This window comes from Echiichthys vipera, assembly GCF_963691815.1.
Source record: "Echiichthys vipera genome assembly, chromosome: 21".
NCBI classification, from domain to species: Eukaryota; Metazoa; Chordata; class Actinopteri; order Perciformes; family Trachinidae; genus Echiichthys; species Echiichthys vipera.
Genome location: NC_139846.1, coordinates 15,459,517 through 15,476,029, shown reverse-complemented (window position 1 = coordinate 15,476,029; position 16,513 = coordinate 15,459,517). Strand labels below are relative to the sequence as shown.

The following is a 16,513-nucleotide window of genomic DNA, read 5'->3' as shown; positions in this document are numbered from 1 at the left end:
CTACTGTAACCAGGGCATCCTTGAAAAAGAGAGCTGGCTCTTAAAGGCCTTCCCTGTTTAAAAGGTTTGATGATGATTTGGACACTCATGCACCATACAGATCCGTTTTACTGCAATCGATTTACTTTTTTTTACACATGCTATTTTTTTCATTTCCAACCCATTTCCAAAATGCTTTTCAACGACACCTATAGAATCGTACATGTTTTGTTTTTTTCAAAATTTCTTCATTAACTTTTGCAGACGGACGTAAACAAACAGTACAACATTTGCGTCAGAGCGTCAGCTTTAAAGTGAAAAAGAAAAAGAAAAAACCCAACATGAATCTCACTATCCCTCCCATCAACCCATGTGAGGTGTAGTCACAGTAAACAACTAGGTAATTAAATAACATTGAACAGTAGTTATATGTCATTTTATAATTAAGTAAGATGCTTAAGGTACAATGAGAAAATAGAGTGTAACTGTAAATAAGAAAAAAAGAGGGGGAGATTCTCTTCTTCCAAGTTTTAGGAAGTGTCCTCAGCATCATAACAGTATGACTTTGTCAGTCATCATCTCTACAAAGTACTAAAATGGCTGCAACCCAGCGAATGTTTCCACACCTGGCCTACTTTCTTGCTTTCATGTAGTAAGACAGGAGTTTTCCACTCATTTAAAACCACCTAATACGTCACGTCTCCACAGAGCCCCCAGCCACAGTGGCTTATGATTTAATTGATTATCTACAGACTGAATGTTTTCTCTTCCTGGGAGCTTTGATGTATAAATTGATACGTTATGGTTATTTGTAGATTTATCTAAAAAGGACTGCATTTGGAATAAAGCTGTGTTTCATACGTCTGGTGTGGGAAAATGTGATTGCCTTTTTACTCTGTAAAATTCTGTGGCGAGCATCAGATGTGAGATTAAAGACAAATACTGAGGGTAATCATGATATATCTAAAATTTACTTTATGTCAAATGAGCACTCCTCTCAAACAGCCAAGGACACGTGAACGGAAAGTGAAATGTAAGAGGCCAGACAATAATCCCTCTTCTTTCAATGACAAACACACAAATTGCAGCACAGCTGTTGTGTTTTTTCCTTAGTCTCATCCTTGCTTCCTCCGCTGTTTCCACATGAGAGGACTGAAAGCTTCGCTGTTTTTCTCTCACTCGCACCTTTCACAAAGCTTTTATCAAAGCAGCTGCACAGAAAGAGAAGAAGACAATGTGCTGTAGAGGATTATTGATTTGTCATCAGACCTATAAGCCTGTCCTGTCCTGCAGAGTGAAGGGGGGAAACATGAGTTTCAGTCTCTCATTTCTCATAGAGCTTATTATCTACATGACCCACACACTGTTCAGGCCTTACCCTTCATAGACTGCCAAACACACAAACAATATCTAAAATAACACAGAGACATCACTGGAAGTGCTATTTGGAGCATGACTGAGTTTGTTTTGCCAAACGGAGGCCTGAATAGGCCAAATTTCACCTTGATGCACAAGGAGGCTAATTGACTGTTGTGTTAGTGGTTCATTTCATCTGAAAACAAGCCAAGGGTGAATTGGCCATTATTTGTTTTAGTGTTCAGATTCAGAGCTATAAAGGGTAGCTGTAGTTTTTTATTTACAGCAATGTTGCTTTATAAAGCACTGAGCTGAGACCCAACACCATCCTTGTATATAGGGGGAGAGCTGTTTTTCTTAAATCAAAGATTGATTTTTCCTTGATTGGTTTTCTTACTGTGTGTTCGGAAAGAATTGGAAGCACATTTTAGAGGCATCGAGTATGCATACAAAGCACATGGAAAAACAATTACAAGTGGCACAAATAGACACAAGGACACATTTTGCTAGCTAGCTCACAACACTTGACAGCACTATTGTGTCTTTTTGTTCAATATCAACCTAGCAACCACTTATTTTAGCAAAGCTTGAAACACATGGAAACAGCAAGCCTGGCTCTGTCCGAATATTACAAAAACATAACATGTAATGTCTCATTTGTCTGGTAAGAATATATTTCTTATGCCTTAGAGCCAGGCTGTCCTCTGTTTGCAGTCTGATGCTAAAATAAGCTAACTGTCAACCTGCAAGAAAGCGAATAGGTGTTTTTCCCACAGGATCCCAGAACTATTCCTTTCACAGTTAAACAGGTTGGATCAGCCAGTTCAACAAAGCAGATATTTTAATTTAACCCTGATCGATCTTTTACTAAACCTAACAAAGTAGTTTTGTTGCCAAAACATGTTTTGAACTGCACGGGCACACTGATCTCTTGTGTTGCTGGACATTTGTAGGATAACGCAGGGAAACGTCATGCATACCTTTTCACTAACTATTCTTTCTAAGAAGATATAAGTTGTATGAGGATGTGTTGTTATGTTAACAATTAAGAAAGGACTGATTCCTGCCAAAGAAATAGTCCTGATGAAAAAGGGGTTCACAGTGAGGTCTGTGGAGGAGGGTAGCAGGGACAATGTGTCTGAAAAGATATGGTCCTGTTAAACTTTGTGAATGTTTTTAGCTATTATTTTAGCACCACACACAAAATTCTATTCCCCTCCGTAGCACTTGGGATTGAGGCATTATTTTCAGAGTTTTCAAAATCTGGGCAAATTAAACCACAACTATCTGCATGAGTAGTTGGCCTACCGTAAAAGCTAAGTGAGACAAAGATTCTCTGTAATTTGGGTGAACCAACCCTTTAACAAATGTGGTTGTATGACAGTCAATGTTTCAATTACATAATCCAAAACATCCATTACTTCATGAGTCATGTCTCCTAATCCAGATGGGGTTTTTATCCTAAGTCAAATTTCCTGTTTTCTCTCATCTAACATGCTGCTGCCACAGCTTTGTTGTTTACCCTAACACGCAACACATTTATACAAGTATTTATGTGTCACAAATGACCTGTCTTCTCATCTCTGGTCAAAGCACAAGGCCAACAGCTGCTTGCCGTAGAGCATCATCCTCAGACACATTGACAGCAGCTCAAACCAGAGCCAGTGACGAATGCCATTTTCCTATACAGAGGCAGGGGAGAGCAAATACTGAGCGGCCCTGCAGAGCAATTTATTATAGTGAACTCCCTGAGATCCATTACAAAAGGTTACTTTAAACTTGAAAGTGTAGAGTGAATAACAAAGATTTGGGGGTATGAAATAACTCCCTCGCTGTGATTACTGTCTCTTTACACAGCCATATTGTGGTTTGTGAGAGGTTAATGTGAACTTGTAACCTTGGTCACATGATTTCGGCGTGTCTTACAAGAATTCATCTTGTGTTTTGTTAAACTAAAGCACCGACTGTGCTGTTCAAAAGGACTGAAAGTAATTGCTTGGTTCGTCCAGTTAAACGGCAGACATGTTTGTCCACTCGTAGACTTGACTCCATTCTTGATTGGCTGCCAGGTAAAGCAGTGTTTGCTGTTTTGAGGTCATTTTTCAATCTTCCTCTTTACTTTGTCTTCTGATTAAACATCCCCTCCATCCTGTCACATCATTAGCCTGCAGCTATCTAGCCAGTGGTCTCACTGAACCTCCAGGGAGAAGTGTGCAACAACAGTGCCGACACAGGGTCGAGCATATCTCCGAAAGAAAAAAAGGGGTGGGAGTTTGGGAGCTAGAGATGAAGATGAATAACCATCCTTCACTCTCCCCACTCAGATTGTGACCTGCTGGGAAATTGTCGGAGACATTGCGGATGCTCTCACAATCTTTTTCAAGTTTGTTGAGTAAGAAGTCACATATTTCACAGATATGCTGGAGGACAGGAAAGTGGTGGATGGGCTTATTTAATTTCCACCATTTTCACAGCAGTGCATGCTTCCAATCCTAGCAGGAGACATTTCCTCTGGGACCCGGAGCCTGAGGCTTGAAGACATTAGACTAGATTCTCGTCCTCCCACTCACTCTTTCCATCCTGTAATACACCTTGAGACAGGGCATCTATTCATCTGTAACATCCCCATCCGGACATACATTTTTTTTATGGTGTGCTGTTTTAAAAGGCTATATAAACTCCCACAGAGGTGCATTAACCCCCCACAACATGCATTCCAGATAATGTAAAACATACAACTTAAAGACAAAATGAATTCTAATACATTCTGTTTTTGTCCCTTTTTTTTTTGTTATTTCATTCCCAATGATCATGTTTAGTTACCGTAATAGACTATAAGGGTTTTATCCACATCTTTGTCAATGTTCAGTCAACAGAAGTCTGCAAGCAGAAAGATGGATTGACAGATAGCTGCTGTATATTCCACTGAGAAGCCTACTGAGGAGTAATTACTGTAATTCTAAAAGGCTTACTGAAGTGTTTGGATCAGTGCAGAACTGTACAAACAGCTGTATGTATACATTTTGAAAGCACAAGGAAAGGGATTCATCTCCAGTGAGTCATGAGACTAATTCCCTGCATAACGCAGCATTTCTTCAAGACATCACAAGAACCAAACCACCAATTTTTCATTTGTTGTGTACAGAGGTTTGACAACACAAGTTTCTTCTCTCTCTCACTCTCTCTGTGCTCTCTCAAATTTACACACACACACACACACACACACACACACACACACTTTGGCAGGAGCTACAGTGCAGGCATAAGTGGAAAATGTCCTCCGCTTTGAGTAGAGTTAGTGGGGTAGGGGGAGGCTTTTTTTTTTAAAGGGGAGGCCCCTCAAGATGTCTGACATGTTTCTGCAGGACCACAGGCCACTGGCTGGCGTAGAGCTCAGGCTTGTGGTGAGCTGTTTGTCTGCGTGAAGCTGGCATGGCCTCCCGTTCCCCTGCATCTGTTCCCCATTAGCAGAGCCGAGAGTATAAAGCAGGGAGCTGACAGGGGCTGGGAACACTCGAGTTCCTGCCTGGATCATGGGGTTTACTATCTGGCTGTGCGCACTCTGCCTGCAGGCAAGCCTGCTGTCACACGCCCTCGACTGCTCAGGAGCAACACAGGGAGAGCTGTGTGTCAGCGGACAGACCGCAGACGGACAGGTAAGAGACGCATTTCCAATGGATGTGATAGTTAGGGAAGGACAGTGGTAAACAAAGGTGTTCATTATGTATCAGTCATCATCTGTGCTGTTGTGACACTGCAGGGGTAAGTGCAGCCTGTTTGAGTCTACTTAAATGTTGTTTGTTGAACCAAACTACATAATAACAAACCCATCTCCCTAATGAAAGTGAAAAGAATCTGAATTATCAGCATTTTCTTCAGCAAGGATGCTACAGAGCACTGTATGTAATGTACGCTGACATGAAACATGGAGCTACATCTCTACAGTTATGTCAAGTCAGTTTTATTTTAATTTGAAGAGAATCGTATGTCTTAAAATTGGAAAATTACATTGAAATTAGGAAACAGTTTGGGCATTTCTGTCTAGTTTGTATTATTGACTAGGAGCTTAAAACTCTTTCATCTGATGCTTTTAACCAACATTTCCATGTGATTGGCATAAATGTAAATAAAGGAAATCATTTAGGGTGCAACTTAATCTGTATAATTAATGGAGAGATTAATGATCTTTGCCAGTTTGTACTTTCAGTTTAAATGCCCAGTAGCATACTGATTTCGTTTTTGCTCAGACATAGACATAGTTCTGGTCAGAGAGCGCCAGTAACTCTGCTGGAATGTAAGACTCTGACTCCTTCGAAAGAAGCTGCTGTGACGATAATAGTGGTCAAGTGTGTCAGGATGGCAGTAGACGTGTACAGTCTAACCCTGACCTGTGCAGACCTATCATTTTTTTTTTCCTAACACAAACAAAGTCTCATTGTAATGGTTTTTACAGCCACCACACCAGAAATACACCCCTCTGTGGAACAAAATCTTTCAGCTCCCTTTTTGGCTTTTCATGTGGCAGGCGGCTGCTATCCTTTAAACTTGTGGTTGGCATTTTTCTGTGGACAGTGCTCATGTTCTGTCCAAAGTAATCACCCTCATCTGGACAACGGATCCTACAGCTGTGAGGAGGAGTGAGGAGGATTTTCACCCACACATGAAAGAGCTCTCATTGGGAATTCTGTTCCATCTGAGGGAGTTTTTGTGCCACATATGTGCTTTTCAGCAGTAATTATTTGCATTGTAATTACAGCACGCACAACTGGATGCTTCAAATGTGGTGGTAACTAACTAATAACCGATGCAGCATCTTTTAGAAGCTACATTTGGTTTAGTTTACTTAAGTTTCCCCACTAAGGTCACTTGTATTTATAACAGAGTGGAATACATTAAATGGGTAATTTATGTAACTCATCAACGCAAAACAGCAGAAAGCCAGATGGATTGTGGCAGGTTCACACACACACACACACACACACACACACACACACACACACACACACACACACACACACACACTGTGAAAACTTAGTGTATTGAATCATGCTGCAGTGTGAGAATATCAATCAGTGCTGACTCATGATCCTCTCCTCTTCCTCTTCTCAGTATGATGATCAGAAGCAGCAGAGGGCGCTACCCTTAACTGAAGAACTGGTATGTACCACAACTTACTCCTATACTACTCAAGGTTAATGCCTCAGTTTGAATACTTTAGTCCCTATGTGACACGGCTCCAGTTCAGAGCAGGTTTTACTCTGAGGGAGTCTGGTGAATGGTCATAGAAACAAAACAGCAGGCATATGAGATAAGGGAAAAGACATCATGGTACTATGTAGATAACACGGAAACAACGGAGGAAAATTTAGCCTTGTGAAAAATGTAGGTTAGTTGTAATGGGTTGTTGAGTTTATTCTTCCACGTAAATCCATGTAAACTGAATAATTAGATAACTACGCTTTTGATTCAAATGGTGATATCCTGTGATTGTGAAAAAGGAAACCATAGAAGCATAACACAAGTTAATGAGGTCCCTTTCACACATTAGCAATGTGTACATCCCTGCAATAACATGACGCAAATATCCTTCAACTTCAAACTGTACAGCTGTTAAGTCGCAGCAAATTCTCAAATAATCACGCCACAATTATGAAACAATCATCAAAATGTAGGTCAACAGCAATCACTGTGAGCACTTTAAATGGCTGCGGGTTAAATACTTTGTAGCCAGTGTTGTCTTCTTTGTTTTTCAAACGAATGGAAAAAGAGAAAGAGTAGGAAGTTATTATCCAATACTGGAAGCAATCTTTATATTTCCACATTCATGCAACAATGGAGTCAAGGCCCTGTGGCAACATTATTAATTTACCACAAAGTCCTAACCGGCGATCTGAAACCTGTTCTTTCTCAAAGTGACAGTCCATTTATTAGTCAAAGGAGTGGATCAATAGCAGGGCTCCGAGCAGATCAATAAGAAACGTAGGAAACGGCAGAATCATTTTTGAAATATGCTGGAGTTTCACTGCCTAAATGTGACAAGGCCAGGTCAGGTTAAGAGAGGCAAACAAAGACAATATGCTCCACTCAGTATCCACCTCAAATTAAACTTAATGCACTTTCCCACACAGTGAGACGTGCAGGAGTTGCTGTTTCACTCTCTGTGGTTGTGGATGCGGTTGTGACTATGACTGTCTCACCCTTGTAGGTTTTGTTCAGACGTAAGAGACAGTTGGAGCGGAGGGGTCCCACCCACCTGAGCCACTCCAGCCTGCCTGGGGCCGTCACTGTCAAAGGCTTCCCTAACTCTCTCATCCAGGTAAACCACTTCTTGTTAGTCACATATGGAGTCAGAGGGAGCAAAAGCCAAATGCGGAGGAAGGTGGGGTTCTGGTTTACAGCAGTGGCCGCTGCTGCCAAAGGTCCACTGAGGTTTGAGTCATTCTGAATCATCTGTACTTGCTGAAATACAGAGATGATCCACAGAAACCACTATTATTTGTTCACCAAATTGTTTTTTTTAAAGTAACATATAAGAACATCTGGAGATAATCATGTAACGTTAAAAAAACTGGACTTAAAATGGTTTATTATTCCAATTCTTAATCAACTTAGTGGATTAAAGAGAGGAATAATAGGTGTATGTATCAATGTCCATGTACTAATCCCTGTCTATGTTGTCTTAGGCCGATAGGTCCAGGCGGCACTTGACACTTCAAGCTGCGACTAAGAAAAAGAACAAGCGTAAATCCCGCGTCGGCTCCTTCTCCCTCCTTAGCAACGACAAGAAATCCACCCCGCTACAGGTGAGTCTCCATAGCAACCCCCGTGCAGAGGAACAGCTGGGGCAAAGTGGCCGGATGTGCAGGCAGAGTTATAAGGCCACCTGACTTAGTTTTATTGGATCACTTTGGTCTAGTCACAGGTGTAATCTGTTCATTGAAGTGACTTTTTTGATATCATTCAGACGATGTCTTTACACTTTCGCACTGCAAATGCATAATCTCTTCCTATATGCTGGAATAAGTGTGTGTTCTGACAAAAAAGGTAAAGAAACATCACTCTTCTGCATGCGGTTTCACTTCCAGGTGATTAGAGCAAGACGACAGGTGAAGATCGAGCCACCCAAGAGGAATTCAGGTCGTTCTGGGGCTTTCTCTGTCCTGGTGAGTCATGACGTAGTGTTTATTCTAGCGCAAATTCTCGCCATATTTGATGGATATTTACATGACGTCTTCTGTGCTGCCCAGGGAGATCCACAGAATGACGGAGAGAACGACAGACCCAAAAGAAGCATACAGAAGAGGAGTTCTGCACAATAAAACACTCAGCAAGCCTGACAAGGGGTGTGCACAGTACAAATGTGTCCGAATTTTCCAAAAACAAACAAACATGTAAACACAAACTAGAAGATTGATGTGAAAATCTGATAAACTTCTGTTTGAGTCATTTTTGATATTCATGTCCACCATAAATTACTGTTTCAACTGTAAGCTAGCTTACTTTTATCAGCCAGTCTGCACTTACGGATACTTTTTATATATACTACTTTAAGTTTCTAATATATTCCTGCATGTTATAAAATCAAGTCACAAATGATGCCATATTAATATTATAGTTTGCCATTTTGTTGTAACCTATTTAATCACAGATTCCTTATGAAGATTGGGGGTATATTTTTGCAGAAATATGTCTTGTGTTGTATCAGATTTCAATAAAAGTTTAGTAGAGACATATGGTATACATCGCTTTTTATGCCCCACTAGAGCCTTCTCTTTAAAATTGGATAATAGTTTTACACTCTGAGCTTTGAAGAGTGGCAACTCAGTCTTTCCCTCATTTTTTCCCCAGAATGACACATTGCATTTCCCACTCAAGGGTCTGCGAAACTGCCCATGACTGATTCATAAAATTGAGTATCATAGGGTTGCAACACCACCAACTTTCCAATTACAGAGAGCAAGTGTTACATACAGTATATCGTGCATAGTGGGCAACAATAACAGCAAGATCAAACCAGAATGAACCTCTTTTCTATAAAAGGCCCTAATCAATTTACATTACAGTAGCCAAGGACTGATAGCCTGTGAGAGAAAAAAAAAATCTAAATGTAGTCCAGGCCATCTGTTTCAGGAGTCAAAGTTCTCTATTTTTAAATCTTATGTCATTTTGAATTCATTTGGCCAGGAATGGAAAACACAGTATGGTCTGGACCAAAAAGTTTGTTTGAGTATTTCTGCAGGACACTGACGTAAATGTGTGCACACAGTCTGATCTTTTTGGGCTGCTCTGCATCTGGGTCTCCACCCATTTACAGCATTTCAGATTGATTGTACCATTTTATGCTTATTTTCAGCTTCCTACTTGTATTTTGGGTTTCTACTGGGTACATGCTTTAATGTTCAAAAAACATACCTGTATTAAGCTCCTGTCTCTTTAAGCCCCCCTTCTGAAAAATCCCAGTTTGATGTGATTAGTCAGTGTTTATGGGTTTTCCTCATCTGCACTCTAGGTATCATTGCAGCCAGGGAAGGTCTGTAACAGTGATTTCTACTTGTACCTATAGATAGTAGAGTTGTGACATCACAACCGAAAAAAGGCACGTTTCTCAATATGGGCTGTGTGCATTTCTCTTTGGAATGAGCTTTCACTTTCACAGTATTTAGTGTATATAACACCTGAACCTGCTTTATAATCAAAGAAATTGAAATCTCACTTTTTACAATATGGGACCTTTAAACAAGTTACATGTCACAACAACTAAACAGTGCTGTACTGTGATGATTGTATGTTGGGTAAAAAATAAAAGCAGCAGAAATGATACCTAAAATTGTCCTCAGGCTCACCCAAAGTGATCCACAGTATGAGGCAATTGGATGGAGAAAAACGCCTGTGTAAAAGTGTAAGGCAATTTGAATGAATAGGATGACTCATCCTACGCTCCTTTACTGATCAAAGCCCTCAGCTATGACGTAGGTATGCAGTCTAATTTTTCATGGTTGTACAGACACAAACGGAGAGCAAAGGAAAAAATAACCCAACAAAAGGTTATTTATAAACTTGGTATTTTCCCTGAAGCATATAATTGGTTCTGAATATGCTTCAGCAGTTCGCTCTGGGAGAAAATAGAAGTGTAAGGTCCTGAGCTGTTGACATAGACAGCAGATAACGGGGATTAGCTGGTTGTGAACTGTCTTGGTGTTGTCTTGGTGACAAACAACCACAGGATGCCATTTGGATTTCTCAGAAAACAGCGATGCTGTGATTAGGACCAAAAGCTTAATATTCCTATTTAGAGGCAACAAGAGAAACACAGCCTCAGCTCACTCCCTTGTCATCACACACAAATACACACACACGCACACACACGCACACACATGCGCGCGCACACACACACACACACACACACACACACACACACACACACACACGCACACACACATACATACATACACACACACACACACACACACACACACACACACACACACACACAGATCCATCCTAAAAAGCAATATATTATGCATAGACGCCTTATAAATAGAAATCAACCATATAAACCCATTTCCTCCAGTGATGTTAATGTTGAATTAAAGTTCAGACTAAAATCTGAGCATGTGTCACTGTGTGTGGTCAACACAAAGGGAATCCTCATCCTTATTTCAGTCATTGCGGTTGTGTAATGGTGTGTGGCATTGTTTCAGCCCTACTTTGGGTTCAGTCATCCCCTGGAGAACAAAGCTGATGATAATCACTACAAACAAAATCATTTGGAAGCCTTCAATTCTATAGAATTGTGGCGGGAAATGGCGCAAGCAAAGTGATATGTCACAATTTCCCATAAAAAGCTTCAGTCAGGGTTATATGTAGTTAGTGGCTTACAGTCAACATCCATTTCAAGCGGCGGAAACCACGGCGTAAGTATTAGTTTCTGTTGATAGGAGCATCTCATTCTAAACAGCATCCAATGTGGGAAAAGACGGTCACAAACAAGTTTTACATTGTGTTGCGTAGCACGTTTATCTTTGAGGAAGACAGGATCAACCCTGAGGAAATACTCATTCGGGATGAAAAAGATTACCACATCTGGGCCTTTTTGTAGCTTTGGTGATAAAATGGATGCACTAAGTTTATTGTGTCCATTCCCCTGATTTCAGCAAACAAAAAACAGGTCTGATGGGTCAAGAAATAGGAGCAGTCAGCTGATCATGCAGGTTTTTTAAAGCATGGAAGTGACCAACGCAGATGCACAAGTTTCTGTAAGTCAACTTACAAAAATATAGAATGTTATCTATGAATATATAGTTATAAAAATCTTTCTAACTCAAGTGGATGGAGTACACACATCTGTAACAACGATAGTGGTGAAAAATATTATTAGGATCACTTTGACACGGATCTGATGAAGAATAACATTGATGGCCAATTACAATCCATTCAAATTTACAGGGTGTCATGTTCCAACTCTGTATAATAATAAATAAAGTATATGCTACTTACTGAAATCAACATATATATATATATATATATATATATATATATATATATATATATATATATATTGACATAGAAAAAGATTTGAAAAGATTTTGGGAAATGTGCTTAGTGAAATGACTAACTCGTTTAGAAAGTGGCTCTATTCAAAGATAAAAAAGATAAGCCTACCAAGATCTCCAATGCTTATTGCATTGTATCTCATCTGTTTAATCTGTACAATCCATACAGCTGAGCTGCTAAACCTCATATTTTGTGTACAGTCAAGAGAGTGGAATTAATGTTCTTATTTAATTCTCGAAAGGATCTCAAAATGTTTACATATTTCTTTGATTATTGTGGAAAAAGGTTGGCTAAACTGCTCCTAGTGACAACTACAGCTTTCATGTTGACAGACATCAGTGGAACTGATATATCACTCACTACTCAGGGGTAAGTCAAATTGGCTAACATGAACACAATGTTAGACTCAATGAATGACATAAAACCAAATGGCAATGTAGTCAGATAATCCGGCGTAACCAAACTTTGGACGGTTGGCTTTTTTACAACCTGTCTCATAGCCTGACAGCTTGTGTTTTTCACCCTGGCAGACTACAGTGGAAATAGAAATGATGACCAAAACTATGAAAAGTCAACTGAAGTTGTAATAAACTGGAATGATCTTTTAACTTAACTGCACTAGGACGTAAAAGTAAAAAGAAGCTGCACAGTCTGTAAAGTATGCTTTATTTGTGAATGACAGTCAGGACAAGGTATTCCCCACTCACTATTCCTAGAGTGCTCCTCCTCATCTATTCTCTGTTCCTGCTGACCTTAGACTATCGCCATGCTTTCAGGCCGAATTTGGCTCCTTCATTTCATCTCCTGCCACTTCCCATCAGATCAGATACAAGGCGTTGGCTGTCTTCCCTCACCCCGTGTCACTCCTCTATGGTGTGACATCACCTCCCCCAAACAGCCTCCCTAACTCTGCCTGTCAAAACTTCCCCTAACTGCTGTGACAGCGGCTCGGCCCTGTCACATCACTCAGGCCCTAATGATGAAGCAGAGAGAGAGAGAGAGAGAGAGAGAGAGAGAGAGAGAGAGAGAGAGAGAGAGAGAGAGAGAGAGAGAGAGAGAGGGAGAAACTGAGATATATGCGTGATATACATAAGTCTTCAGCAACAGTGTTGTGATGTCAGCTCAATATATCAGCCTGCTGACCTTTCACCATGTATCGCAGCGGGAGGGTTATTTATGGGCCAATGCAGAATTCATTGACTTTTCCAGGCTCTGTCAGCTTCTTAGTATCAACAAAGACTTCCTCTGCACATCCAGAGGCAGTCTGCCAATCCCTTGATTTTGTCACAAAAACAAATGTCACAAAATGTCTCTGACAATGCTGGAATCTATTGAGATCACACTTTGTAGTCACAGTCTCTAATGGCGTCCGTAACTTAAAGTTAATGCAACATTTTGTACAACCCTGTTTACAAGAGTTAGGATGCAGTGTGAAAGATAAATAAAAACAGAATGCAACGATTTGCAAATCATTGAAATCCCATATCCATCCATCATCCTCAGCTGCAACGGGGGTCGCGGGGGGCTGTAGCTGATCCCAGCTGACATTCGGTGTGAGGCGGCGTTGTCGTGGAAACTTTTCTAGAAGGGTCAGGATTACTGTTTCCACTGGTTCTTTTGCTACACAACGAGAAATCTTCTTCTTTGGAACAGAACTTCTTGAGACCTTAATGCAAGCACAAGACTTCATTTACTGGGTATACCGCAGGGTCTCATCCGCTAACATGTGCACAGCCAATGTTAGGTTATGGCGCACAGAGTACAAGAACAGGGCGTTTTTATAGGATTCTAATACATTGGTGTCTATGTGGAGTACACTTCAGATGTTCATGCGTTGTCAACATAACACCTTAAGGAGAAACTATGCTAGCAGGCGTATAACTGAAGAGGATGTGGTTTTTATCTCTGCACAGAAGTGCGAAAACAGTTCATAAAGTCACAGTTTCATAAGTACAAGTCAAAAGTTCATGCTATACGAACATTTGTTCTACAGGATCTTGCACAGAAATAATCATAAGCAAACATGGTTATAAGTTATTTTACTTTGCAACAAGCATCACATCTAGTAATAATTTTACCATTACAGGGTAAACCCTGGACAGGACACCAGACTACTGCAGGGCACATAGAGACAACCATTCACACCTACGGGCAATTTAAAGTCATCAATTAACCTAACACGTACATGTCTTTGTACCGTGGGAGGAAGCCACGCAGACACGGGGAACATGCAAACTCCACAGAGAACAGCGGATTCGAACCAAGAACCCTCTTTCTGCGAGGCGACAGTGCTTACCACCACACAGCACAAAGACAATATTTGAAAGGATGAAACAGAATTGTATTGTTTTTGTGGATATCCTCATTTTGAATATGATGCCAGCAACGCATTTCAAAACAGCTGGGACAGAGTCATGTTTACCACTCTGTTGAATCATCTCTTCTTTTAAAAACACTCTGTAATATGTTGGTTGTTTTATAACTGGGCTGTGTACCCATTCTTCCTTGATGTAGGATTTCAGCTGCTGAACAGTTCTGGGTCTTCTTTGTCATATTTTACATTGATAATGTCCCAAACACTTTCAATGGGTGACAAGCCAATATTTGATATGGAGTTTTGTGCTATTTTCAATTAAATATGGCGTTTCAATGTTTTGCAAATCATTGCATTCTTTTTATTCACATTTTACTCAGTGTCCCAACTCCTGTGGAAAGGGGGTTGTAGCTTCAGTCATACAGTGTACCTTATTGCTTACCTACACAATACCAATATACTTTTATGATGTTGCTAATGGTATCCATTGGATACAAATGACTCTCCAAATGACTCTCATTTATACACATCATTGTCAGTTCAACATTTTGGAAAAAATCACTTTTTTACCAAGGGTTAGATTAGTTAAAGCGATATCATGTCTGTATGGTAAATATGAAGGTATAAAACCAGGATACTAATACTGTAAGCTGGTTGCCTGGCAACCTCATGGCACAGCCACACATGCAGGCAAGTGACCATGGATAAACACAACAACAATTAACATCTCATCCTCCATCTTGGCTCACTTGCCAGGGTCAAGGTTAGGGTCTAGGCCTATTTGCCGTGGAATTCGGCACTGATTGTTGAAGAAATAACAGACCGGGGAGCATAGGACTCTTTCTGTGAAAAGCGGGGAACATCAGACCCCTTTTTAAAAAATTGTTTTGCACAAACAAAGTGGGGAATATAGGACCTTTTAAGGGAAAAGTGGAGAACATCTGACCTTTTCTAAAAAAAGAGTCCTATGTTCCCTAGTCACAAACAAAGCAGGGAACATGGACCCTGGGAACATAGGACATAGGGAATTTAGGTATGCTTCCGCAGTTAACTAGCGAACCAGCTAACTAGCTAACCAGCTAACTAACACTCTGCTTTGCTATTGGTTGAGGCTGCGACTTTGACTTTGCCAATAAAAGTTTGCCAAAGCTGCACTCAACATTGCAAGAAAATGTTTTATTCCCTCACATATAATGGAAGTAAACAGGCAACAGGTCCCGGCTAAGAAATAGTCTGGCAGATAAGCCCTCATAAAAGTTGCAAATTGTTGTTTTTATATATTTTATGTACAGATTTAACAAACAAGCTGTAATGTGATAATTTGTGTAATCATTGTGTTACCTTTGGACAGAACCAGGCTAGTCTGCATGCTAAACTGAGCTAAGCTAAGCTTAGAGTCAGAGATTAAGGTAACAGTTTCCTGGCTTTAGCTTCACATTGACCAAACAGACATGAAAGTCGTATGAACCTTCTCTCGGCAAGAAAGCAAGAGTGAATTTCCCAAAATGTCAAGCTAATTTATATTGACCAGGGGCCTCTGGGGCCACAGGGCGGTGGCCCACTTTGCCTAGTTGTAAATCAAACACTGGTTATGATTTTGAAATTACTCATCATAAAATGTCAGGTTTGAACTTGACCACCAAGCATTTTGGAGACCTAATGCATTAAAAAATGTTTTTATTAAGACTTTCCTTATCCCAGTAGAAGCAAAGAAATTACAGTCAAGACCAAAATTGGTTTTACAAGGTGCTCACATGCCAACAACAAAAACAACATGCTGGATACTGAACTTGACAGCCTAGGCATCCGGAGCGGAGTCCCCATCCACATCCTTCACAATTATTAATTCATAGGCAATAAATCCCTTTAGCTTTGGAGTAAATATTGCCAGAGAAAGTTGAGCGCTGAGATGAACATAGCTGATAGAAGACTGCAAGATTTTGTCAATTCCATTTCTGGGTAATTCATCTGCTTAGCACTCCTTGAAGATGATGGATGCCTGCTGAGTCACTGCCACAGCCCCATCTCTGCCCTGCTCAGTACATTAAAGCAGAAAATATTGCTGAGTTTGACCCGCTGCCCACTCTATAGGTCCATGGAAAGCTGATTTATTAAGAAGGGAATACTCTCAGACAGGGTGAATCAATTTCACAGATATAGATTAAAATAGGAAAGCAGTGAGAATTGATGATGAATTGAGAAAGCAGCATTTCTTTAAAAATATATCTCCAGGAATGAAGAGCCAACACATCATACTGTGTATATATATATATATATATATGGCTGGTAACTAGGCTAAATTTGTCTCAA

The 16,513-nt window shown here is 40.3% G+C and overlaps 1 protein-coding gene across 1 annotated transcript; it reads left to right on the top strand.

Moving 5' to 3' along the window:
• The first annotated feature begins 4,831 nt into the window (after window positions 1-4,831).
• LOC310963709 (uncharacterized protein) lies at window positions 4,832-9,064 on the top strand. Its single transcript, XM_083936615.1, has 6 exons — window positions 4,832-4,991; window positions 6,445-6,492; window positions 7,541-7,651; window positions 8,019-8,138; window positions 8,421-8,498; window positions 8,583-9,064. The coding sequence occupies exons 1-6, from the start codon at window positions 4,869-4,871 to the stop codon at window positions 8,652-8,654; spliced, it is 552 nt and encodes a 183-aa protein (XP_083792741.1). The 5' UTR covers window positions 4,832-4,868; the 3' UTR covers window positions 8,655-9,064.
• Window positions 9,065-16,513: the final 7,449 nt, after the last annotated feature.